This window comes from Suncus etruscus, chromosome 7 (genome assembly GCF_024139225.1).
Source record: "Suncus etruscus isolate mSunEtr1 chromosome 7, mSunEtr1.pri.cur, whole genome shotgun sequence".
Lineage (NCBI taxonomy): Eukaryota > Metazoa > Chordata > Mammalia > Eulipotyphla > Soricidae > Suncus > Suncus etruscus.
In genome coordinates this window covers 58,929,534-58,957,108 of record NC_064854.1, presented here as the reverse complement: position 1 = coordinate 58,957,108, position 27,575 = coordinate 58,929,534, and the positions used below count along the sequence as shown (strand labels likewise).

Sequence of the window (27,575 nt, the reverse complement as noted above, 5' to 3'; positions counted from 1 at the left end):
TTGTTGAGGATCTTTGCATCTGTATTCATCAGCAATATTGGTCTGTAATTTTCTTTTTTGGTAGCATCTCTGTCTGGTTTAGCTATCAAGGTGATGTTGGCTTCATAAAAGCTATTTGGAAGTGTTCCTGTTTTTTCGATTTCATGAAACAGTCTTGCCAGGATTGGTAGAAGTTCCTCTTGAAATGTTTGAAAGAATTCATTAGTAAATCCATCTGGGCCTGGACTTTTGTTTTTGGGCAGACATTTGATTACTGTCTTAATTTCCTCAATAGTGATGGGTGTGTTTAGATATGCTACATCCTCTTCATTCAACCATGGAAGATTATAAGAGTCCAAAAATTTATCTATTTCTTCCAGGTTTTCATTTTTAGTGGCATAGAGTTTCTCAAAGTAGTTTCTGATTACCCTTTGGATCTCTATCATATTAGTAGTGATCTCTCCTTTTTCATTCCTAATACGAGTTATCAAGTTTCTCTCTCTCTCTCTCTCTCTCTCTCTCTCTCTCTCTCGACTCAATCAATCTCTCTCTCTCTCTCCTCTCTCTCATCTCGCTCTCTCTCTCTTCTCTCTCTATGTCTCAACTCTCTCTCTCTCTCCTCTCTCTCTGTTAGTTTTGCCAGTGGTCTATCAATCTTGTGGGGTTTTTTTAGGTTTTTTTTTTTTTTTTTTTGGTTTTTGGGCCACACCCGGCATTGCTCAGGGGTTACTCCTGGCTGTCTGCTCAGAAATAGCTCCTGGCAGGAACGGGGGACCATATGGGACACCGGGATTCGAACCAACCACCTTTGGTCTTGGATCGGCTGCTTGTAAGGCAAACACCACTGTGCTATCTCTCCGGGCCCATTCTCTTGATTCTTATTAGTGTTCTCTTCTATACTTTCTTTGAGTTCTTTGAACATCTTCCATATTGCGACTCTAAACTCCTTATCTGAGAGACTGACTAGTTGGTTGGTCATGTCCAAGTCATCAGAGTTGCCATCGTCATTCTCTATGTCTGGCGCTGGCCTGCGTTGTTTCCCCTTTGTCACGCTTGTATTGTGGGTTTTTCTACGTGTTGTGGTTGTATTCATTGGCTAAATGATGTGCACAGCCGGGAAGTGAAGCGGAGAGGCCGTGCTCCTCTGGCTCCACCCTTTCTGGGCTTGTAAACTCACCTCCAGGGAAGGCTCCAGGGAAGGCGAGCCATCCTCAGATGAGCTACACACAGAATGAAATCAGGCCAAAAATGGAGCACAGCACAGAATACATGCAGATAGGGGTGCTGGCATCTGAGTTCCAGCAGAGTTCAGCGGCTTCCCCTTCCTGGGCGTGTAAGCTCAGCTCCAGGGAAGGCGAGCCATCCTATCCCACCAGTACCTAGATTTAGTTTTTGTTTTGTTTTGGGGCCACACCTAACGGTGCTCAGGGGTTACTCCTACCTGTGCACCCGGTCATCCCTGGCAGTGCTCAGGAACAATGGATACTGGGGATAGAACCTGGGTTAACAGCGTAAAGGCAAGCAGCCTCTCCACTGTACTATTATTCTGGGCCCCCTGGGACTTGTGTTAAATGGCAAGTGGGTATTTGTTGGTTTTGTTTGTTTTTTGTTTTGTTTTGTTTTGTTTTGGGGCCACACCCAGTGACACTCAGGGGTTACTCCTGGCTTGGGGGACCCTATAGGATGCCAGGGGATCAAACCACAGTCTACCTAGGCTAGCGCAGACAAGGCAAATGCCTTACTGCTTGTGCCACCGCTCAGGTTGTTTTGTTTGGCTTTTTTTTTAAGAAAGTGCAGAATTATCTTTGCCTTCTTGGAATTAGGTGTTTCCAGTGTTGATAACTAGGGGGAAAATGCTGGTACTTTTGGTGAAGACAATGGTGGGACAATTCTTAATGAAGATTTATGTTTAAATAGTCTATTTCCATAGTGATCCAAACAGCCTTGGTGTGAGTAATCACATCATAAAATTTGAGGTTAAACCAGGCAAGGTGTTTCCGATGGATGGCACTAGGTCCTGACCCCTGCCCTTGGTCCCTAGGCACTTAACTACTGTTTTTAAGCCATGAGCATATTTGGGAATTCATCTTGTTCATGGAGATAAACACAAGGAGGCTAAAATAAAATAATTGTGTTTATGCAAGCATCTTTCATGTGCACGTCAATAAGCACAAACAAGTTACCAGTCTAAATAGCCCAGCAAGGGTTTTAAGTAAGTAGGTTTCTTTTTGGTGGGAGTCTTCCCGGAGACAACTGGATGGCTGGTTCAATGCAAGGACCCAAGGGTGAAGATGCTTTTCAATTGCCTGGTGCCAGGGATTACCTAGACTAATCCAGCAGTGCTCAGGGAACTTCCCGGGCCTTACCTAGTGAGGCTCAGTGAAATTTGTGGTACCATGGTGAAAACTGGGGGTGGACACACCCCAGGCATAGACCTTAATCCCTGTACATTTTCTCAGGTCCTTCAGTGGGCTTTTAAAAAGTGACTGGAACAATAGCACAGTCATTTGCCTTGCACCTGGACAACCTGGACTAAATTCCTTGCACCCTGTATGGTCCCCCAAGCACTGCCAGCAGTGATTCCTGAGTCCAAGCCAGAGTCCTGAGTACAGTTGGGTGTGGCTCTAAAACCAAAAATATTATAATGATAAGAATAGGAAAATGATGCCCATTGACTTTCCAGGTAGTCTGGTCCAGGCTGATGCCTCTGGGGCCTTCTCAAAAATTGGGGGCAGATTCCCCTTTCTGTATGAACCACAGCAGCCCAGCAGCACAACTAACACCCTTTAAAAGAAAAATCTTATCAAACTACAAGGCCAAAAAATTTGTTCCACATCTTTAGATCCTGGACGTCTCATAATTTCATAGCAATGTCAGTCCAGTAGCATCACAGGAAATCTGATGGCAAAGTTCCTAGAAATCGCTGAAGCTCAGTGACCCTAACCAATAACACAGAAGCTCAACTAGCATCAACCACATCCCAATAAATTCCTTAGACACTGACTTTATTGTGGGGTTGGTTTGTTTGTTTGGTTGGTTTTTTGGCTCACACCCGGTGATGCTCAGGGGTTACTCCTGGCTATGCGCTCAGAAATTAATCCTGGCTTGGGGGATCATATGGGATGCCAGGGATCAAACCAAGGTCCGTCCTGGGTCGGCCACATGCAAGGCAAATGCCCTACCATTGCATTATTGCTTAGGTCTCCTTTAGACACTGATTTTAGTAACACCCTAGGGATACCTAAAAGTTTTTCAAATGGTCCTATGTTGATCCAAGTTTTTATAATTCTGTTGTGTTGTCATAAACAATATGTAGTAAATTTGTGCCTATAAAGGGACAGACTAGGATGGTGGGAGGGAAATTGGGAATACTGGCAAAGGGAAAGTAACATTGGTGGTAGGATTGGTGTTTGAACACGATGCTGAAAGCATAGTGTGAAAAATTTGGTAAGTCAGAGTGCTATAATAAAAAAATAATTTTAAAGAAACAAGGGTTGGTAATAGATATCATTCCTGCTCATTTAAAGCCTGTGAAAATGCCCACACACTGTATTTCCAAACTCAGGTGAACAGGTCTGAAGCAGGGTTGCTGCACAAATTAATAAACCAGAACAGTTATTGGAGATAAAATCATGGAGTCAGGTGGCTTCTCATCTCATGATCCCTGGGCCCACCAAACCAAAACCTCTCTTTATTTACCAGATCAAATTCAACCAGGAGGGGAAGGGTCAACTGAGAGACACAAGTACCTATATTAAGCTAAGAATCTAGTCTAGGTGGACTTTTACATGTTAAAGGGATAGGTGTGAAGGACAGAGGAAGCTGGGGGATACCTTTGTTTGGAGTAAAAGTAGGGTGTTCCAACATTAGCCAGGCTGGCCTTGGTTGCTACAGAAAGAAGAAAGGGAAAAAAAAAATCCCTGGATCTTGCAGAGTACTTGTAGAAAAGGATCTGGGGCTTCACACTCAGTCAATGGGTTGTTTTGTCCAAGTTAAAGCACTGGGAGAAGAGGCAGCGATGGGGTGGAAGGACATGGTTCAATCATCCAGTTCAGCAGTGCGGGGCTCCGGGCCACAGTGACATGAATATTGCAGCTCCCTTCAGTTCCTGAGGTGTCGGGTTTGGGAGGAAAGCTAGCTGCTTGAGCCCTAAGAAAATACTAATCCAAGGTCTCCAGGGATTGTACTGTGTGGGTGCTGGTATCTTTGCTGTGAGAGAAGTGACTGTGAACAATGACAAACTGAAGATTCTGGAAACCTCCCAGTTGAGCTTATTCCCTACAGGAAGGTGCTTTGGGGCAAGGGAAATGAGATGAATTGATCCAGGTTGACCCAGGTCTTTTTTCTTCTTGGGATCCTTGGATGGTTTCCAGAGTTAAGTGAATATCCCCCAAGTCTGACGCTGGCCACCGCCCAGGAGGTAGAAGGTAGCAGGTTCCTGTTTCTTCCAGCTTCCAATTGTTGAAAGATTGTCTAGGACCCCTAGGACCCCTTCCACTTTTCCTGGCCCCTGGTTCTTTCCCTCCTTTAAAGGCAGCAACAGTGAATGAAGTATTTCTTCCTTCTCAGATACCTTCTCCCTTTTCTTCAGTCTCATCTCTTTCTCACTAGAAAAGGCCGGGTGAGAGATTTATTTATTTATTTAGGACCTCCTTTTAGGAGCTCCAGAGGCTTAGGCTGGCTATCGGAAGAAGAATCCAGGGAGAGCAAAAAAGAAAAAACAAAAAAAAACAAAAAACAAAAAACAAAAAAATAAAAGAAGAAGAATCCAAAATTATGTCACATCCTCCTCCTTTCTTCTTTCCTTCCCTCCTTCCCTTTCTCCTTCCCTCTGTCCTTCCCCCAAAAAAAGCTTCCTTTTCTTCTTCCCTCCCTCCCTTCCCTTCTTCCTTCCTCCTTCCCTCCCTTTCTCCTCCCATCACTTACTTCTTCTTTTTTTTTTCTTTTTTTGGTTTTTGGGTCACACCTGGCTGTGCTCAGGGGTTATTCCTGGCTCTTTGCTCAGAAATCGTTCCTGGCAGGCTCGGGGGACCATATGGGATGCTGGGATTCAAACCACCATCCTTCTACATGCAAGGCAAATGCCTTACCTTCATGCTATCTCTCCAGCCCCTCCTTTCTTCTTCCTTCCACCATCCTTCCTTCTTCTTTCCCTTCTTCCCTCTTTTTCTCCCTCCTCCTTGTCCTCCTTTCTCCCCTTTCCCCTACCCTCTCTCCTTTTTTTCTTCCCTCCCCCCTTCCCTCTGTCCTCCCTACTATAAAAAAAAAAAAAACCAGAATTATGTCACAACTGGAAACTTATACCCCAAAACCTATTTCCACCATCTAACACAGGGGTCTCAAACTCAATTTGCCTGGGGGCTGCAGGAGGCAAAGTCGGGGTGATCCTTAAGTGCAAAGTCAGTAGTAAGCCTTCAACATTGGGGGGTGTGACCCAAACAACTATAACAAAACAAAACAAAAAAAGATTCCTCTAGGGCAGGGCCACAAAATGTTGTAAGGAGGGCCACAAACGGCCCGAGAGCCACGAATTTGAGACCCCTAATAACACCAGATTAACCAATGCATTCTTGGTGTTACAGTTGGGTCATTAGGGAGGCATGTTACTCTCTCTGCTTATGACAGGAACTAAGGTAAGAATTCATTTATTTATTGATTCATTAGAGCCTCTACAACAGGGGGTCTTCAAACTACGGCCCGCGGATCACATATTGTATTTATTTCTATTTTGTTTCTTCACTTCTAAATAAGATATATGCAGTGTGCATAGAAATTTGTTCATAATTTTTGTTTTTACTATAATCTGGCCCTCCAACAGTCTGAAGGACAGTGAACTGGTCCCCTGTTTAAAAAGTTTGAGGACCCCTGTGCTACAATATAAGAGTACAATTCTACTTAATACCTTTGGCCATGAACAAACCACAATCTGTTTTCTCTTTTAGAATCACATGACAGATATGGCACTTAACAGGAATATTTCATCAAGGTCACTGAATTTATCTCGGGAGAACTAGGAAAAGATTATGTTCTTCCCAAAGAAGAATGTTGTCCAAAAGCCAATATATTCAGAAGCTTCAAGAGACCCCTGTTAGACCAGCTCCCCCAGAGGAAACTATCCCCCAGAACCCTCCTTCTGAAGTAGAAAAGAGAAACAAGATTAAAACATGCCCTTTAACACTATTATTTTCAGATTGGGTTGTGTGTGGGGTGGGGGTTGCCAGAAATTAAAGACAAATAATTCTTCCTCATCAACATTTCACTAAGTCTGAGTCTATGGTTTCCCTAATAGGCACTTAGGTTCTTAACAACATTTTGTTGCCAGAAATCAAATCAGGATGTTGTGTTATAAAGTGCTCTGTTGCTATGACACAATTTCCAGAGAATAAATTCTTTAGAGTGGTACCACTGAAACAATTTTTATATCTTTAGAAATAGTTTTGTATCTTTAGAAATAGTTTTTACATATGAAGAAACATTTTTATATCCTTAGAAACATTTTTTATATCCTTAGCCACCTAGTACCACATCCCTAGGGGAAAGGGTTGAGTCCAACATAGATAAATACAGGTGTCAGTTTTGCTTTTCATTTTCCATTTCTGGTCATACAGACCATTAAATCTTGAAGAGTCTTTTCATTTGCATTTAAGATCAAAACCACCTTTTGAATTATTGCTGACAATAACGTAAGGGCTCTAAGAAACCCCAAAGGGATGAGACTCAACAATTCTGGAAAGTAATGCTGAGTGGCCTTGGGACTCTGAAATAACAAAGAATTCTCCGCTGGCCAGGGATAGTTCTTTCCCCGTCTGTTCCATCAGGGACACAGGTACAGTAATGTATGTAACTAGTGGTACTTAATTGGGTCCCTGGATGAAGATAGTACCTGCCTGCTAAGGTGGGGGGTTGGTTTGGAGGGTACACCCCACAGAAACTTCCTGATCTTTCTCACCTCTCCACTTTGCCCTTGATTGTGTTTGTGTTTTGTCTTTGTATGGTCTGAACTTTGGTTAGTTCTCTGCTGATCAGTACATTGACCTTAGATTCCTGGTATGAAGAGAAAGCAGCTTCTTTGTTAGTCTATGGTTCCGTCTTAAAATACCCAAAGTAAACACACACACATACACACACAATTAAAAAAAATGATGAGCTCAGACAAATACACTCACTAACATGCTGAACGCTGCTAAAGCAAAGCCAATGGAGAGCAATGTTCAGCAAAACTCATGAACTTTTACATGATTGTGTGCAAAAGACAAAGGAGCATGGAAACCAGGCCCCAACAGGGTTAGCTGCGCTTGGTGGGTGACAAGAAAGAGTCTCGGCTTAGGAAGAAGGTGAGAACCTTAAAACTACAGGCTGCTCTGGTTATTTTGACCCAGAAGCCTGTACAAAAGGAAAATACGTCTGCCTGGGGGTCAGAGTGGTGGTACAGGGCATAAGGCGTTTGCCTTGCGCGCGCGGACGGACCGCAGTTCGATCCTCCGGCATCTCATATGGTCCCCCAAGTCAGGGGCAATTTCTGAGCATATAGCCAGGAGTAACCCCCTGAGCGTCACTGGTGTGGCCCCCCAAAAATGTCTGCCTGGAGGAGTTTCAGTCCCTAATTTGTGGACCAGCCTTGGTCAGGTCGGCAGGGGAAAAAAGCCTCACAGAGGTTAAGCCACTAGCTCAAGGCCTCTCAGACTCTACAAGGAGGGCCTCTGGACTTCAGGCAGCTCTTTCCAAAAAATAGATTCTTCTTCAGGCCGTGCCATGCCCTAGACAAGCTCAGGACTGGAGTGGGACTATTTAAACAGGGGGTTCCCAGCAAGAGGGTGAACCTGAAATTTTAATGTCATAGCTGGCTCCAGTGCACGGGGTCAGTATACTAGCTGGAGTCCTTGGCCTGACTTTAATGATGTTCCTATTTCCTAAACTGCAAAGGAGGGACTTTGACCAATGAGCTGCCCCAGAACCACCCCACAAAGCAAGTACTTTTGCTTTGATTTCTATACCTTTTAAGGGTCAGGAAAACAGCTCATTGGGATCTGATAACCAATGGCCCCCTGGTTCTGGGGAGTTTTGTAAGTAGAGAAAATAGTTCACTTCCCAGCATCTCATCCAGAAAATAAAGCATTTGTGAAGTGCCTCAACTCAATATGTCCTCAGAATAGTCCCCCTGGGTGAAACTGGCTGGAGGCATCTTATTTTTATTTTTATTTTTTTAACTTTATTTATTGACTGATTGGTTGTTGGACCACACCCAATAGTGCTCAGGGGTTACTCCTGGCTCTGCAGTTAGAATGCCAGGAAGTGAATGGATCCCTCCTGGGTTGGCCACATGCAAGGCAAATGCCCTACCACTGTGCTATCTCTCTGGCCCCTTTTTTAAAAATGTATTTTTTATTTAAACACCATAGTTACTAGGTTGTTCGTAATACAGGGTTTTTTTTTTTTGGTGTTTTTTTTTTTTACAGATAAAGCTGTTCATGATTGAGTTAGTCTTACATAGCATAACAACCTTCACCAGTGCACATTTTCTGTTGACTCCGCCAATATCAACAGTTTCCCTCTCACCCTCCTTGATGCCCTCTTTCCTCCCACCCACCCTCTCCAACCTGCCTCTGGGGCAGGCATTTTACTTCTCTCTCTATCTCTCTCTCTCTCCCCCCCCCTTATTTGGCTTTCTGGTTTGTACTACTGAACATGAAGTGGTACCATGAATGTTCCTTTCTTTTTTTTTTTTTTTTTGTATTTTGGTTTTTGGGTCACACCTGGAGTGCTCAGTGGTTACTTCTGGCTCCATGCTCAGAAATCACTCCTAGCAGGCTCTGGAGACCATATGGGATGCAGGGATTTGAACCAACGACCTTTTGCAAGAACGGCATGCTATCTCTCTGGCCCCGAATGTTCCTTTCATTGTAAACACTTCTCTACTCTAACTACACTCTTCGCTCTTTGTGGCAAACTTCCTACCATGGATTGGTCCTCCTAATCTTCATCTTTATTATCTCTAGATATCATCCCTACACTATCTTTTATTTTCCTTATCTCTCACAGATGAGTGATATTAATCTATGTTTATCCCTCACTGTCTAATTTTGCTTAGCATAAAACTCTCCATATCCACCCATGTATAAGCAAATTTTATTACTTCATTTTTCCTAATAGCTGTAGAGTAGTATAACCATTGTGTAGATATACCATAGTTTCTTTAGCCATTCATCTGTTGTCAGGCAATTGGTTTGCTTCCAGATTCTGGCTATTGTGAATAGAGCTGCAATGAACATAGGAGTGTAAGAAGCATTCTTGTATTGTGTTTTTGTGTTCCTAGGATATATCCCTAGGAGTGGTATTGGTGGATCATAAGGAAGCTCACTTTCCAGTTTTTTACAGAATATTCATATTTTTTTCCAGAAAGGCTGGACTAAACAGCATTCCCACCAGCAGTGAATGAGAGTTCCTTTCTTCCCACATCCATGCCAGCACTGGTTGTTCTTGTTCTTTGTGATGTGTGTCATTCTCTGTGGTGTGAGATGATATCTCATTGTTGTTTTGATTTGCGTCTCCCAATGATTAGTGATGTGGAACATTTTTTCATGTGCTTTTGGTCATCTGTATTTCTTCTTTGAGAAAATGTCTGTTCATTTCTTCTCATTTTTTTATGGGGTTAAATTTTTTTTTATGGGTCGGGTGGGGCGAAGGGAGACTTGGGACATTGGTGATGGGAATGTTGCACTGGTGATGGGTGGTGTTCTTTACATGACTGAAACCCAAACACAATCATGTATGTAATTAAGGTGTTTAAATAAATTAAAAAAAAATTTTTTACTTGTTAAGTTCTGTCAGTACCTGATATATCTTAGATATTATCCCTTTATCAGGTAAGTATTGGATAAATGGTTTCTCCCATTCCATTGGTGGCCTAGTAACTGTTTCCTTTGAGGTACAGAAGCTTCGCAATTTAATGTAGTCCCATTTGTTTATCTCTGCTTCTATTTGCTTAGACAGTTACAGTTCCTCTTTGAAGATGCCTTTTGTCTCAATGTCATGGAGTGTTTTGATTATGTTTTCCTACATGTTCCTTATGGTTTCAAGTCTGATATCCTGGTCTTTAACTTGTTTTGAATTGTGCATGATCTTAAGAGAGGTCTGAGTTCACCTTTTTGCATGTAATAGACCAGTTTTACTTGCTGTACTTTACTTCCTTGCTCCATCTTGTATTTGTTGCCCCTTTATCACAGATTAATTGATTGCATGCCTAAGGGTCAGTCTCAGAATACTCAAATCTATTTCATTGATCTGAGGGTCTGTCTTTATTCCAATACCATGCTGTTTTAATTGCTATTGCTTTACAGTACAATTTAAAATTGGTGAAAGTGATGCCTTCTATCTTCTTTTTACCAAGGATTGCTTTAGCTATTTGTGGGCATTTATTGTTCCAAATAAATTTCAGGAGTGTTTGATCCATTTCTTTGAAGAAAATCATGGGTATCCTTTGAAGGATTGCATTAAATCTGTACAATCCCTTGGGAAGTATCACCATTTTAATGATGTTAATCCTGCCAAACCACAATCAGGTTATGTTTCCATTTCCTTGTGTCCTCTTTTATTTCCTGAAACAGTGTTTTATAGTTTTCCTTGTATAGGTCTTTTATCTCTCCAGTTAAGTTGGCTCCAAGGTACTATATTTTCACAGGCACAATTGTTAATGGAATTTTTTTAATGTCTCTTTCTTCTCTTTCATTATTTGTATATAAAAAATGCCATGGATTTTTGAGTGTTAATTTTGTAGTTTGCCACTTTATTATACAACTCTATTGTTTCTATAAGCTTTTTGGTAGAGTTTTTAGGATTTTCTAAATATAGTATCATGTCATCTGCAAACACTAAGAGCTTGACTTATTCCTTTCTATCTGGATGCCCTTAATATCTTTTCTTCCCTGATTCTATGACAAGTATTTCCCATCTATTGTGAATAGAAGTGGTGAGAATGGGGCCGAAGAGATAGCATGGAGGTGAGGCAATTGCCTTTCATGCAGAAGGTCATTGGTTCAAATCACGGCATTCCATATGGTCCCCCGTGCCTGCCAGAAGCAATTTCTGAGCGTGGAGCCAAGAGTAACCCCTGAGCAACTGCTGTGTGTGACCCCCCCCCAAAAAAAAGAAAAGAAAAGAAAAAGAAAAAGTGGTGAGAAGTGGCAACTTGTCTTGTGCCAGATCTTAGAATAAAGGCTTTTAGTTTTTTCCCCCATTGAGTTCAATATTTACCATGGGCTGTGGTAAATGGCTTTGACTATCTTGAGAAAAGTTTCTTCCATTCCCATTTTGTTGATTTTTTTTTATCATGAATGGTTGTTAGATCTTGTTAAATGCTTTCTCTGCATCATTCTTCGGGGGGGGGGGGAACACACACCTGGCAGTGCTCAGGGGTTACTCTTGACTCTGTGCTCAGAAATCACTTCTGGCAGGCTGAGGAAGACCATATGGGATGCTAGGGATCAAACCTGGTCCATCCCAGCCTTGGCTGCATGCAAGGCAAACTCCCTACAGCTGTACCATCTCTCCAGCTCTCTCTTCATCTATTGATAGAATTATATGGTTTTATTTTTCCTTTTGTTGATATATTTTGTTACATTGATTTGCGTATGTTAAACCATCTTTGAATCTATGAGATGAACCCTACTTGTTCATGGTATATGACCCTCTTGATGAGGCATTAGATCCTATTTGCAAGGATTTTGTTGAGGAACTTTGATTCTGGTTTAATCAAGGATATTAGTCTATAGTTCTCTTTTATTGTGGCATCTCTGTCTACTTTTAGTATCAGGATAATGTTAGCTTCATAAAAACTATTTGGGAGTGTTTCTGTTTCTTCAATTTCCTGGAAGAGCCTGACAAGGATTAGCAATATATCCTCTTGAAAAGTTTGAAAGAATTTGCTAGTGACTCTAGCTGAACTCAGGCTCTTGTTTTTCAGAAGACTTTAGATTACCATTTTAATTTCCTCAACAGTAATAAATCTTTTTAGATATGTCACACCATCTTGGTTTAACCTTGAAAGATTATAGGAGTCCAAGAATTAATCTATTTATTCCAGGTTCTCTTGTTTTGTAGCATAGTTTCTCAAAATAAACTCTGACTACCTTTTGTATTTTTGTAGTGTCTGTAATAGGCAGACAGAAAGAAATAAAAAAGCTCAGAGCAGAAATTACTGAACTGGAAACCAAGAAAACAATCCAAAAGATCAATGAGGGGCCAAAGAGATAGCATGGAGGTAAGGTGTTTGCCTTGCATGCAAAAGGACGGTGGTTCGAATCCCGGCATCCCATCTAGTCCCCCGAGCCTGCCAGGAGTGATTTCTGAGCGTAGAGCCAGGAGTAACCCCTGAGTCATGCCGCTGTGACCCAAAAACCCAAAAACCAAAAAAAAAAAAAAAATCAATAAAAGCAAGAGTTGGTTCTTTGAAAAAAAAAAAAAACAAAATCAATAGACCACTAGTAAGACTCACAAAGAAAGAGAAACTTAATAAAACAAATTAGAAATAAGGTGAAGGCATCTTTTTTTTTTTTTTTGGTTTTTGGGCCACACCCGGTGGTGCTCAGGGGTTACTCCTGGCTGTCTGCTCAGAAATAGCTCCTGGTAGGCACGGGGGACCATATGGGACACCAGGATTCGAACCAACCACCTTTGGTCCTGGATTGGCTGCTTGCAAGGCAAATGCCGCTGTGCTATCTCTCCGAGCCCAAGGCATCTTTTTTTTACAAGCTTCTTTTTTTTTACAAGCTTCTCATCAAGGCTTTGTTCCCTCTTCCTCTCTGGCAGGGCCCAAATGAAAACCGTAGGCCTTTAGAATTCCAGGAAGATTCCTCAGAGAAAGGCCCTTGTGCTCCTCAAGTCTGTTTGCTCTCCAAAAACAACATGGGGGATGGAGGTAAGAGGACAACAAAGGGACCTTTAACCCTCAGGAGTCAAGAAGACAATGCAGGCGCCTGAGCAATGGTGCAGTGGTAGGGCGTTTGCCTTGCACACGGCTGACCCAGGATGGACGGGACCCTGGGTTCTATCCCCTGCGTCCCATATGATCCCCCAAGCCAGAAGTGATTTCTGAGCACATAGCCAGGAGTAACCCCTGAGTGTCACTGAGTATGGCCCAAAAAGAAAAAAAAATTAATTAATTAATTAATTTTAAAAAAAAGACAATATGCAGAGCACAGGAAAATTCTGTGCGGAAAATCAGCCCTGAGCATCCTTCCTCAACTTTACCCTGGATTCCTTCCTCTAAGTAAACATGCACATCTTGACGAAGGGCTGGTGTCTACACAGGACAGGCTGATTCCACACACAGGCCCGACCTTGTAGGGAAAGAGGAGACATGTCTCAGACAAGAGAACTTTCTGGAAGCTCCTGCCAAAAATGAAGATTAAGACCTGGAAAGATAGTCCAAAGGTGAAATTGCAGACAAGGGGTACCCTGAATTAGTTCCCCATCATCACACTGTTCCCCAAGCATTTCTAGGTGCAACCCAGGAGAGCCCAGAATCATACTGAGGTCACTTGAGTCCTTGATAAGTCTGAACTAAAACTTCCCAGGGAGGAAAAATCACGAATATTTGAACATAAATGAGTGATCTTCGTGACCTACACTTGTTATAAAATTAAAGTGTGTTCCTGTGGCTGGGATAAGAATCGAACCTCTTGAGAGAGGTCCTAGATGAGAATTCTCAGGTTCAAAGAGGCTTGCTCCAGGCCACCGAGTACAGAAAAAAGAAAAATTTCTTTTTCAAAGCCATAACCTAAGAGCAGGGATTTTCTGTTAGCACTGAGGCTAATAATAGTGCTGCAGAGGACTTCTGGATTTTCCAACAACCAGAGTGTGGCCAAGGTAAATATGAAACCGGGGGCTTTCTAGACTCCACAGTGACTGTCCCTGTTAATAACTGGCAGCCAGAGTCTGACTGCCTTCAGGAAACTCCATCCCCTGCATCTGAGCCTGCTGTACCACCACCTCCCACCTTGGGAATTGCCCAGATGGGGTTCAGTTTGAAGATTTTTTCTATTCAGACTTTGATCCCAAGGCTGAAAACAGGAGTTTCAAGATAAAGCCTTGCCAAATAGGAAGCCAGGAAGGGATCAGACATTCTAAGGTCTCAGAATCATCTAGTACATTCCAAAAGGGAATTATGGGGCTAGAAGTCTCTTGAGTCAGCGGAGAAAAGGGAAGGTTTCATCCCAATTGATTTTGATTTGTTTTCCCAAGGTATGTGGCTTGTCTCTATGTACTTGTCTCTGACATACTATAATTATTACCAAAGTTTCCAACTTTCACCATTCAATTTATCCCCAAGACCCCATTACTCATCTCTAAGCATTTCCCTTTCTGTGCATAAGGATTTGAAAACAGAAGTTTCCCCCAATATTTCTTGTCTTGGCCCAAAGTTATTACAAAAGAGCTCACTCACAGGCCTCTTAGAAGCAAAAGTATTTGTTTTGGGGTGACACTCAGTGATGCTCAAGGGTCATTCCTGACAGATTTGAGGGAACCAGAGAGGCTGCCAGGAATGGAACCCTGGTCAGATGCATGCAAGGCAAATGCCCTCCCCACTGTACAAACAGTCTCAATAAAGTCAACCTTGGCCAGGGAGACTCAATACCCTTGAGCCTCTCTCTCTCTCTCTCTCTCTCTCTCTCTCTTCCCCTTCTTCATCATTACCTCCACCCAGACATGCTCCTTTCCCCCAAAAGCTAAAAACGAGCCTGGGCACAGGAGCAAGTGAAGGTGAAAGTCCTCAATGCCCCTTTGGGATGCCATTCTGGGAAACAGGCTGAGGAACCCTGACAGTGTGGCGCCTCTGAGCCCAGTTCCCGGAGCCTGGGTGTGCCCAAGCTCATGTCTTTCCTTTGCTAACCCTAAGAGCAGAGTGCCAAGGTAGGCCCTAGAGAGTCAGAGGGAAAACTCAAGGCTTCTCAGGTAACTGACTCCATTGCCAAAGCCGATGAGGGCACCCGAGGCAACACTTATCTATTGTGGGGAGAGAAGAAGGGAAATAAGGGGATTTCTGCAAGCTGACCTTGAATATAAAAGAATGTCTCTGTTCAGAGACTTGTGTTCCCTGCTGTTATGCAGGATGAGTTAGTTAGGAGAAAGACATCCAGGAAAAAAAAAAAAAAAAAACCTATCCTTACAAATTATCTAGGGCCAGGGGTCTCAAACTCAATTTACCTGGGGGCCACAGGAAGCAAAGTCGGGGTGATCCTTGAGTGCAAAGTCAGTAGTAAGCCTTGAACATTAGGAGGTGTGACCCAAACAACTAAAATAAAACAAAACAAAAAAAGATTCCTCTAGGGCAGGGCCACAAAATGTTGTAAGGTCCGAGGGCTGAGAGTTTGAGACCCCTGATTCTAGGCTAATAGTGCCATAAGCATTGCAACCACTATCTTTACATACTATATGATTTATTGGCACATGAGCATGGTAACTGCTATCTTTGCATACCATCTGAATCAATGAAGCCATATACATTGTGACCACTGTCTCCATATACTTTCTGGTTGCTGTAATGCCTAAGCAATGTAAAACTGTATTACCCATATTCTGTTTCCCGCCTAAAGTTTGCCTTTAAAAGCCCTATTCCTACCTTCAATAAACAAAGTCTATTGCTCTGACAATACTTCCCTTCGAGTGGTCTGTGGCTTGTAATCTTCCCTCCTTTTCCTGAGTCAGGCCTCAAAGGCTATGGGCTGGAAGAGACCCTTACCCACCCTTGCATGGGCCTTGTTGGGGAACCCCATGCCAAAGCTCACAATCTATGACTTGAGGACACTCACTTTCCTGGGAGTGAGGGAGTAATTATTGATCTCCCCAATTTTCAGTTCTTGCCTGTCTCTCTCCATCTCCTCTCTCTGCTGCTAGTCTCTCTATAGGGGATCTCTTTTCTGGAAGTGCCTATATGAGGACAACCCTCAGCAACCAGGGCCCCTCTTTGGCAGAGTGCAATATCAGACCTGGTGGCTCAGGGGAAAGATAGGGATAGCTACAAGCGTGAGAGAAGGCGATGATTTGATATGTCACATCTCAAGTAGTAGTAAGTATGCATCATAATAATTACATATGAAGATTATTTCATATATTGACTATTATAAAGAGATCCATATGTTATTTAATTCCTTATACTATGTCTGATGTGGTCTTTATAGTACTTAAGAGCAGCAGAATTAATGACAGTCTACTTGTATATCAAAGTTCAGAAAACTGCACCATGCAGAGAAGATTATAAAAATAATTCACCAAGCTTGATTACAAAATCTCAAGTACCACCAGGGTTGTTTCCATTTCAATCTGATCTTATGGTGGTTGTTGTTGTTTTTGTTTGGGGTCCCACCAGCAATGCTCAGGACTTTACCCTGTCTCTATACCCAGGATCACTCCTGGCAGTACTCAGAGGTCCTTATAAGATGCTGGGATTGAACCCATGTCGGTCGTATGCCTGGTAGATGAACTGATTTTTCAATCCACTACCACTGGATTCTGGCCCGTTGTTCTGGTCTTACTCTTGGTAATTCAGATTTTTCAGTCTTTTCAGCAAAACCTGGGTTAATGCTGAGCCGAGAGAGTGCTTTATCTCCACATTTTTCCCTGCCACAGTCTCAGACACATAGCCTGCCTTTTTCTGTACTTCAAACATACTCATACAGAGAATCTCTCTACTTATTCAGCCATAACTCAGCATCAACACCCTGGGTTTTAGACCATGGAAACTATGTCAATTAAGGTGGTTTGGTGAGTGAGTGAGAAAACAATGACTGGCAAGTCACTGTTGACCTCTATGTCAACACTGGGAGGAGGACCCAATAAAGGACCCCATAAAGAAAACATTGGTGATGAAAACCCCACTTTTTAAAATTATGCTTTTGAGCTGCTCCCAGTGATGCTCCTGGCTAACTCCTGGCTCAGTATTCAGGGATCACTCCTGGTGGTGCTCAGAGGACCATACGGGATGCCAAGGATCTGAGTTGATGCCAAGGATCCAAATTGAATGCATGAAAGGCAAATGACCTCCCTGTTGCACTATTGCTCCAGGCTAGAACCTCCTTTTCTTTTAGTTCAGTTAATGTTTATAAAGTTCTGACAACTCCAACAGCAACATGAGAGAGAGAAAGAGAAAGAGAGAGAGAATAAATATGCCCATTTCCCCTCCCTTTTAATGGTATAGATGTTGGGGCTGGAGTTATAGCACAGTGGTAGGGCATTTGCCTTGTATGCGGCCAGCCTGGAACAGACCTAGGTTCAATCCTCAGCAACTCATATGGTCCCCAAGCCTTCCAGGAGCAATTTCTGAGCACAGAGCCAGGAGTAACCCCTGAATGCCTGTGGATGTGGCCCAAAAGCAAATAAAATAAAGGTATAGATATTAACATAACAAATCAAGCTTTGGTCTCTGAGGAAGAGAATTCATATAAGCTATAAAGGGACCTGCCAAAAAAAATAAATAAACCAACTTTCATAGGTTTCCTCTTATTATTGTCACTTTTATCACTACGGATATTCCCGGAAATCTTTTTTGGAAGCTGTTGGGAAATTCCTCTCTGGAAACTGGGTTTAACATATCTTCAGTGACTCACAGGAAACTCTCCCCTATAAAGGGCCAAGCAGAGAGTAAGTAACACCAGTCTGGATCAATTTTTCCCCAGATCTGCAGAATTGGTACCCAGAGACCAAGGCAGTCAAGGTCCACAAGGAACCTGAGACAAAAACACTCCCTTGACGAAAACAGTAAGTGCTGAGCCAGTGAAGACTCACTTGGCCAGTATTGACCAAAGCCTCTTAATTATAATATGTCTTTGTAAGGTCTTAGGATATTTTCAGATTAGTTAGAACCTGGCTTTTTCCCTTGACCTCGAGGAAAACTGGACACTGCCTTCCAGCAAATGCATTGGAAACAAATACAACTCACCATGTGGATATGAAATAGAATTTTTCTGCTCTGAGTAACTTTGCATTTTTCTTTCCCAGGAACCCATCTGCAGGAACATCTATTGAGGATAAGAAACCTGCAGTCATGTGCGCTACACGTCTTCTTTCTGCTCTTGCCTTGGGTAAGTCCCGGGGCACCTCAATCACTTATGTACAATGGATACTTTATTCTGGAAACTTCTCCGGGTGAGATCCATGAACTTGGAGGGTGCATGCAGCTCCCACCAACCCTCACCCTGTGTTACACCCCAGACTTGAGACAAGACCCCTTCATGTCTCTGATTAGAAATGAATTGAGGACAGAGTAATAGCATAGCAAGAGAGTGTCTGGGTTTGTCTTGAATGTAGCTGATTCAGGTTTGATTCCTGGCATGTATGCAGAGCCAAGAGGAACCCCTGAGCATTGCCTCTGTGGCCCAAAAACAAAACTGAGAAATGGTCTTTTTCCCAAGAGGTTTTGTGAGGATTTAGTATCTTGGTTCTAAGAGCCTCACACAGTAATTGGTAGTGTGTATGAAATGATCCATAAAGCCTGGTGTTAGGCTGGGGTGATAACTTGGGGGTCAGGGTATATGCCTGAAAGGTGCACCATGCCCATTTTGATCCCCAATATTGAGTGCCCCTGCCCCAGTCTCACCAGGCTTTCATTGACTGAGTCTGGCAACAAGTGTACCCCCACAAGAACCCCTGGTCACAGTTTGGAAGCCACTCTGCAAAAATAAAAAGAAACCTTGTTTCTTGTTCTTCTGTCAAAGGGTGCCTTAGTGGTTTATGGTGGGGAAAGAAATGCAAGATGCCCACACATGCATGCACACACACACACACACACACACATACACACATACGTGTGTGTGTGTGAGAGAGAGAGAGAGAGAGAGAGAGAGAGCTTGTAAATAGCATCTTATGTGGGAAAAGATGAGAAAAAGTTTAAGTCATTCCCTAATGCCATAGGGAAGGCGAGAAATAATCAGATTACCAGGGTCAAAGTCCAGTGAGACTCAGTTTCTCTGCTCTGCTCTGCACCTAGTGCTTCTCCTGTGGAGGGAGAGTGAGGCCTGGTCCTACCATGCGTCCACCAACACCATGACCTTTAATGAAGCCAGTGCCTACTGCCAACGCCACTATACTCACCTGGTGGCCATCCAGAACCAAGCAGAAATCCAGTATCTCAACTCCCTCTTCAGCCACTCACCAACCTACTACTGGATTGGCATCCGGAAAATTAATGAGACCTGGACCTGGATTGGGACCAAAAAGGCTCTGACACCAGAAGCTACCAACTGGGCCCCAGGAGAGCCCAACAATAAACAGAAGAATGAGGACTGTGTGGAGATCTATATCCAGAGAAACAAAGATGCAGGCATGTGGAATGATGAGCGGTGCAACAAGAAGAAGCTAGCCTTATGCTACACAGGTACGAAACTGCCCCAGGAGCCCTTGGGTGCTGTGCTGGAGACAGCAGGAATGGTAGGCACAGGCTGATCTGTGGCAAATGGATGCGACCAGATATGATGGGCACTGCATTCCAGAACAAGAAGATTCTGGCTGCTGGTGGTGCATCTTGCTTGCTCCTTTGCATGAATGTAGGTTAGGACTTCTGTGTGTGTGAGTCTGTGTGTGTTTGCAGACATAAAACTACTTGGATAAAACCCTCAATAGAGTGTGTTCAATTGCCTGCATTTAGTTACTTGCTGGAAGGGTGATTTGTTTGGCGCTTGTGATAAAAATCAATCTCTTCTCTCTTTTCTCTCTCTCTTTTCTCCCCTCTTCTCTCTCTAGCTCTTCTTTCTTTTCTCTCTCTCTTCTTGCTCTCTTTCTCTCTTTCTCTCTTTCTCTCTCTCTCTCTCTCTCTCTCTCTCTCTCTCTCTCTCTTTCTCTGTCAAATCAAGACCAGGGCCTCCCCCCATAAGCCCAGTGCTTTCTTTCTGTGCTTCTTCCCAGTTCATCTCAGTGTTTCCGTGGCTCCCTTACTTACTGTGCAGCATCCCCTCACCTCCAAGATTTCATAAGGCCACTGGGATCTTTGATGACCTGTTGTGGCTCTTGAGTAATCCTGACCCCTCTGCTGCAGGAGAATCATTTTATCTGTGCTCACTGTCTGTGTTTCTGCAGCTGCCTGCAATGCCACATCCTGCAGCGGCCAGGGAGAGTGCATAGAGACTATCAACAATTACACCTGCCAGTGCTTCCCTGGCTTCAGTGGACTCACATGCGAGCAAGGTAAGTCTATTTGTCTAGCTCTGGTCCAGGTGGGGAGAAAGAAGGAATAGCTTAGAGGTCCCTCCCCCACTTCATGTCCCAGCTGTAATTGAGACCTTCCTCTCTGAGTTCCAATCCCACACTCACCATTTCTCAGTTCTTGCTCAGAGCACTGAGTGGTCAAGCCCTGAATTTGCCTCTCCAGAACCAGAAGGTGGCCAGGGCTTGAGGCTGCATCATGGCTCTGGGGACACACATGGTTTCCTGTAAACAGGCAGCACATAGTTAGGGAGGCTACTTTGAATTTCCTTTCTCTTTCGGAGGATTTCCTTAAAGATGCTGACTTTCTCCACTCCTTGACTTTATTCTAAGTCTCTAGTACTATGGGCCAAATCAGGGGATCCCTAGCAAAGAGCCTTCTAGAGAAGGCCCCCAGCCCACACTAGGCTAGGAGGAGTTAAATTGGAGAGCTGAGTTCTGGTTATAAGTGGACTTTTGACTGAGAGGTGGGGACAATGTTTTTTAGTTTCATTTGGCCAAAGGCTAACAGCCTGGGATGGCAATGAATTGAACTCAAGCTTTGCAAGCAGGAGACCCTGACTCAGTCTCACACACTGCAGGGCCACAGCCTGGAGCACACACACTTGGTAACTGGCCCCATACAATTCCTCATATAAGGAAAAAGCCAGCAATCGTGATAGTCCTTTGCAAGGCTGGAAGTGACCGGGTCTAATTTACTGGCCCTTTGCAGTGGTAACCTGTCCCGCCCTGACGAACCCCAAGCATGGAAGTCTGGTTTGTAGCCACCCTTGGGGCCACTTCAGCTACGAGTCCTCCTGCCAGCTCAACTGTATTCAGGGCTATGTGCCCAGCACCACCGAGGCCCAGCGCTGCCTGGCATCTGGGGAATGGAGCTCCCCACCTCCCACCTGCCAAGGTGAGTATCCCCAATGCTGGGCATTCCTCGAACTGCCTCTGTAGTGGCCAGTTCCACTGTTTGCTTGCTTTTGGAAAGACCACTTCTGTTGTCTCCAGACCCCACAGAAGATGCCCTGATATTTAATGGAGAACTTGGGGATCCAACCTAGAAGATAGAGCTCCTTTGCTGTGATTAAACTCCCCAAAAATATGTTTCCAGGAGCCAAAGTGACCATACAGTGGAAAGGGCATTTGCCTTGCATGCAGCCAACTCGGGTTCGATCCCTGGCATCCGATAGGGTCCCTAGAGCACCATCAGGAGTGCAGAGCCAGAAGTCAGCCCTGAGTATGGCCAGTTGTGCCCTCCCCAAATGCAGGGCCGGAGTGATAGCATAGTGGGGAGGGTGTTTGCCTTGCACATGGTCGACCTGAGTTTAATCCCTGGCATCCCATATGGTCCCCTGAACCTGCCAGGAGTGATTTCTGAGCACAGAGCCAGGAGGAATGCCTGATTGAGCACCACTGGGTGCAGCCCTCCAAATAAAACTTCTTTTTTCACCTGCAGCAGAATGTAAGAGAATGACTGAGACAAACTCCACCCATCCCCTGGAGTCCATATATTCTCAGGTCCCTGGGAGCTTCCCCAGAAACACCATCTACACATTTAGCTGTGAGGATGGCTTTAAGCTGTGAAAGCCCCGCTTCTCCTCTGGGACATGAGACCCATGAGGTGCAGATGTGCAAAGCTAAATGTGACACCCGCCCCCAGGATAGTCAGGTTGCCCCACCCCACCCAGTGTTGGCCATCCAGTGCTAACACACAGCATGCCTGTGTTTCAGCTGTGACATGTAGTGCCCTCAGCCAGCCAGAGAACAGCTCTGTAAGATGCAATCACTCAACTGCTGGATTCTTCACCTTTGGGACCACCTGCGAGTTCACCTGTGATGAAGGCTTCCGTCGTCAGGGACCCACCCAGATTCAGTGCACAGAGTTTGGCAGCTGGACGCAACAGGCTCCTGTGTGTGAAGGTGAAGTTCTTGCTATGGGCCCACCTCTCTAAAGCCCTGCAAACTGCAGCCCTCAGGTAGACCCAGGGAACCCCCAAGTTTCCAACACAAAGCCAGAGGGCCCCTGGCTCAAGTGGGGGCTGTCAGGTCTTCGAGGCTGCCTTCATCTTCCGCTGCTGAGATTTCTAGGAAAGAATTGAGCATTGTTCAAGGAGAAGTGAGAATGCTAGTGGTTGTTGAGGGTTGCCAACATAATCTTGACTGGGTTCTCACTGTTCTACTCAAGGAGGAAGAAATGACATTAGCCAAATGAGAAAGTAGCATTGTAAGAGTGGGACTCAACTCAAAGTGCTCCTTTGGAGTACGACTTTCAGTTACAGGCTCCGAAAGACAGACATTCTCAAGGCACCGTGAGTGCTCAAGGGAAATTCCAAAGCAAAAACAAGGGGCCAACTTTCACTCCCAGCTCCCTATGTTCCTGTAGCCAGGTCAGATTCCCAGCAGAATCAAGTCCCCAGACCAAAGCCCATCTAAAAAGCAGTACTATTTTACAGTGTGGCTCACTCCTTCCTTTTTTTTTTTTTTTTTTGGTTTTTGGGCCACACCCAGCGATGCTCAGGGGTTACTCCTGGCTGTCTGCTCAGAAATAGCTCCTGGCAGGCACGGGGGACCATATGGGACACCGGGATTTGAACCAACCACCTTTGGTCCTGGATCGCTGCTTGCAAGGCAAGCGCCTAGCTTATAAGCTCTTCCCTATGACCCTCGTATCTCTCCCATATAAGGGTAGAGCTCAGGGATCCTTTGAATGGTTAAGGAAGAGACTGAATACCCCCCCCCCAAAAAAAAAAAAAACTCAGCAGCATGGAAGAGAATCTAGAATTCTCTGAGCTTTACCTTGTTCAAAAATGAATCTAGGGGCTGGAGCAATAGCAAAGTGGGGAGAGCATTTGCCTTGCACTTAGTCAACCAGGTTCAATCCCCAGTGTCTCATATGGTCGCTCAAGTCTGCCTCTTAGTGCCTCTGGGTGTGGCCCAAAAGATAAAACAAAACCAAAACAAAGCCACACACATAGCATTGCTCACTCCCCCCACACCTTTCCCCTCCCTATGTTCTGACCCCTGCTTTCCTCTCACAGCTCTGAAGTGTCCAGCCTTATCCATCCCAGAGCGAGGACACATGCAGTGCCACCCCGGGGCTTCTGGAGGTTTCCAAATAGGTGCCAGTTGTGAGTTCACCTGTGACCTGGGCTTTGACTTGCTTGGCCCCTCCCGACTACATTGTGGCCCCGAGGGGCAGTGGAATGCCTTGGAGCCCACCTGCAAAGGTAGGATGGGTTTTACTTTGTGGGGAGAGAGTCTAGGGGGCCCAGAGGAAACCATCCAGTAGAGATTAGACAGAAACAGACTTACAGTGAACTCTCTCTTGCTTGCAGCTGCAGTGTGCAGGCCTGTGCAGGAGCCTCAGAGAGGCTCAGTCTCCTGCTCCCACCCCCAGAGTGGAGAATTCACCTATGGGGCCACCTGCACCTTTCGCTGTGAGGAAGGCTTTGTGCTTATCGGTGCCTCCCAGCTGACCTGCAGCTCTGGGGGCCAGTGGTCCCACACCATCCCCTCCTGCAAAGGTAGGGTTCAATTTCAGATCGTCCCAGCCCGGATCCTTGCAGAAAGGGCTGGGGCAGTTGGCTTCACCCTTGCCCTGTGCCTCTCTCCTTTCCAGCTGTCCATTGTCCAATCCTAGAGGCCCCTGAGAAGGCAAATATAAGCTGCAGCAGCAGAGAACCCACGCAAGGTGCCGTTTGCAACTTCGCTTGTCCTGAGGGCTGGATGCTCAATGGTTCAGCAGTGTTGACGTGTGGTGCCCAAGGACACTGGTCGGGGATTGTGCCCACCTGTGAAGGTAAAGCAGGGGCATGGAGACAGGAAGGAAAGAAGGGGGTGTTTATCTGCCTGTAGCATGCAGCAGGGAGCTTTTCCTTTGGGGCAATGCAGAAAGGTCTGAAGGGGATTACATGGAGCTCAAGAACAGAAGGAGGCAGGTGTTGGACTGGAGCGATGGTACAGCCAGGAGGGTGCTGAGCTTGCATGCCGCAGACCCAGGTTCAATCTCTGGTACCCCTGGCAGAAGTTACAGAGTAACTTACAGAGTAAGTACAGAGTTAGGAGTACTGCCAGTATAGCCCCCCAAAGCAAACCAACACCCAGAAGGAATGCAGGGATGGAAGGGGAAGAATTAGAATGATGACAATTGGGAAAATGAGAGGTTTGAGGGGAAGTGGACTATAGGAAGGGGAGAGCATGGTGGCATTTGCTTAACCAGATTTGGTAAGTTGCATCTCACCTGGCTAGAAAGGAAGGTGAGTTCCAAGGCTTTTAGGCTTTCGAAGAACTTGAGAACTTTCATTGCTTCCAGCAATAAAACAGGAAAGTGTTGTGGGCAGGGCAGAGACCCTCAAGGTGATCATTGTTCTTCTCTGTCTCCTCAGCTCCCATGGAGTCCAGCACCTCGCTGACTGTGGGATTGTCCATAGCAGGAACGTCCCTCCTTGGTGTGTCATCGTTCCTCCTCTGGCTCCTGAAACGCCTTCGCAACAAAGGTGAGGGAGCTGTAGAGCACAGAGCTGCTTGTGAGAGATGTGGGGTCCCCCTCCCCTGTGCCAACCATCCCAAGGACAGGTCGCAGTAAATAAGGAGCTGGTTGGTTCACAGTTAGACTCAGAAATCGTCATTCATTCATTCATTAAGCAGAATGGGCTGTACCATTGCCTAACCACAGGAAATGCTGATCACACTGAATTCCAGGCAGCTCCTAGGGGTGAGACCGCCAGGGTACCAAAAAACAGAAAATATGTCTGCAACAACAACAACAACAACAACAAAATAAAAACAGATTCAGAACACAGCCTTCTTGGTAATTATCTTCCAGACAAGTGGCAACCACGTAATCACCTCCACAATCTTGAAGTTGTGTGTTTTTAATCCAAGTTCTGATCAAGTAGTGAACATATAAAATTCTCATAAGAGTTTCACATGAAATACCCCAAGGTGCATCTAGTGAGCTGAACTTGCCTTGACATGCACAGTTTAAAAAGTGGCAGAGCCCTGGGAGATGGGGAGGGTGCCTCAGAGCATTTTCACCTCAGTTTCCAGCTCTTGTCTATTATACTTGGAGGATTATAGATATTCCACCTCTCTAGGCAGGATCCCTGAATGAGCAATGCCATTTCAGGACTGTTTAAATCATGCAAATATGATCATCTGGCCCATGTAATTGAATCTGTTCTTTCTCTTGCAGTTAAGAAATTCGTGCCTACCAGGTAAGCTGAGTGCCCTCTTCCTTGCCCCCCTAAGTAGCCATACCCGTTTTGTGCATGTTCCTTACTTGGTGTGAGAGCCCAGCCATAACCTGGTTTTCTCCTCTTTCCCACAGCAGCTGCCAGACGCTTACTTCAGAGAGAGCCTTCTCAGATTTCATTTAACCAGGTAGGAATGGAACAACATATCTGTTTTCCAGGGAAGGTGGTCTGGCCCATGTGCTCTGGCCTTGAGAGCTCTTCCAACAGCAGGATTGGGGAGGCAGGGTACCTTCCTTACGTTTTATGGAAAGGGGTTCATTTTTGTTGTGGAAGAAAAGAGATGCGGCCAAAGATCTGGTGTTTAGTCAGTGACTTCATTTATGAATGTTAATAATAATAAAAATAATTATTATTATTATTATGGGGTGGAGAGATTGGACAGTGGGTAAGGTGTTGGCCTTAAATGCTGGATCAGGTTTGATTTCCAGCACCCCAGAGGGCCCCCAAAGCCCATCAGGAGTGATTTCTGAGCACAGAGTCAGGAATTAGCCCTGAGCACAGCTGGGTGTAACCCCCAAGATAAAACAAACAAACAAAAAAATCTAATCACTTAACTCTGATGTTCTCACCAGCTGCGGACAAGTCAAGGTTTTCACGGCACATGCTACTAGCAGGATCACGCCCCTAAAAAGAGTAGAGACCAAGACAGCGAACTCCTGGGTCTCCAGTCATACTAGCCACAGCAGTGACCTGACCAACGTAGACCTCAGCTCCCACAAGCAGAACATCCCCAGCTCAGCGCACAGAGGGGCCAGACCAGCAGCCTCTCATCACCAAGATGCCTCCACCAGCATTCTGTCCCCATCAAAGGAAAGAGCCCAGTTCAGCAGGGAGAGTCTGGTTCAGAAAAACAGCAAAAAATGAAGGCAGAAGTCTCCACTTGGGGTCTTCCTGCACCCCCCCTCATTGTGAAGTTAGGAGTGGAGCAATCCATCTGGATTGTGGTTTTTCTTGCTTCCCACTGTCATCAGCTGTGGGTCTGAGGCAGGCAAAGTGCTGGGGAGAAATAATAATAGGCAGGTTGAGTGATAGCATAGCAGAGAGGGCACTTGCCTTGCATGTGACCAACAGAAGTTCAAAGTTCGATCTGAGGCATTCCCTATGGTCACCAGAGCCTGCCAGAAGTAATGCCTGGACACAGAACCTGGGCTAAGCCCTAGCTATGCCCTCAAAACCAAATCAAACCAAAAGAGTTAAAGAAAGGCGTTGGCCAAAGCTATTTGATAATACCCATGAAAAATGAGACCCCTCCCCCAAAATGCCAAGGTTCACAGACAATGGTGCTGGGAAGATAGTGAAAGGTACAACTTTTATGTGAAACAGGGCTTCCCAGTCCTGTCTTATTAATCATTTTAATCCCCATGGTATGCAGAGCTTTTCAGGGTTCTTAGATATGACTTGCATTGAAAATGGTATCAACTGCCATAATTCTGAATCAATGCAAGTGCTACAAAGACTTTGCAGTACATTGAAGGGGAGTTATTTGTCTCAGATTCACTGCCTTACTGATGAACAATTTCAAACTTTACTCTGCAGTAAATTTATTCCCAAACTCTCTCCAGAAAAAGGGAGGGGAGCAAACACTGTCTGCTGACTGTGGAGATCAGTGTGCTCAAGGTCGGGTTACAAATGTCTCACTGCTGCTACTTTTAATAATATGAGAAGCACCAAGTAACCCTGAATGGTATTGGGGGAGGGTCATAACCTCAGGTGTTTTTCCTACAAATATGGTTTTTGAGATGAAATATAAAACATATCCAGAAAGCCAAATGTTCACATGTGACCAAAGTGTCAATGAAGGTACCATTTTCTGAATGTCTTTGTTGAAATGCACAAACAGAAAGAGAGGGTTTTGCATCTCTTTTGCATTTGTTAGAGATGACAGAGCCATGTGTAATCTTGTGTCCAAAGAGTTTTTAACCCTATGGAAAAGATTTGTCTAGTGATTTTTTTTTTTTGTAAAGCAAAGTTGACTCCTAACCATGTTCTGTTTTCTTCTGTATATTATTAGTGTGTTCTTGAAGTTAGGGAAAACCCACAGAGCAAATTTATGAAGGAATTTAAAAATCCTAAGGAATCTTTGGTTACTGGCTAGTCACTAGCAGAGAAAATTGTTCAGTAAACCATTGCCAAAGTTTGGAAATTTTCTCACCTTAACAGCAG

General features: G+C 44.6%; 1 protein-coding gene across 1 annotated transcript; it reads left to right on the top strand.

The window, feature by feature from the left end:
• Nucleotides 1–16,429: 16,429 nt before the first annotated feature.
• Nucleotides 16,430–26,276, top strand: SELE (selectin E). Its single transcript, XM_049777601.1, has 12 exons — nucleotides 16,430–16,513; nucleotides 18,883–19,345; nucleotides 20,044–20,151; nucleotides 20,882–21,067; nucleotides 21,614–21,737; nucleotides 21,827–22,077; nucleotides 23,196–23,384; nucleotides 23,493–23,681; nucleotides 23,777–23,956; nucleotides 24,543–24,653; nucleotides 25,352–25,373; nucleotides 25,985–26,276. The coding sequence occupies exons 1-12, from the start codon at nucleotides 16,430–16,432 to the stop codon at nucleotides 26,274–26,276; spliced, it is 2,199 nt and encodes a 732-aa protein (XP_049633558.1).
• Nucleotides 26,277–27,575: the final 1,299 nt, after the last annotated feature.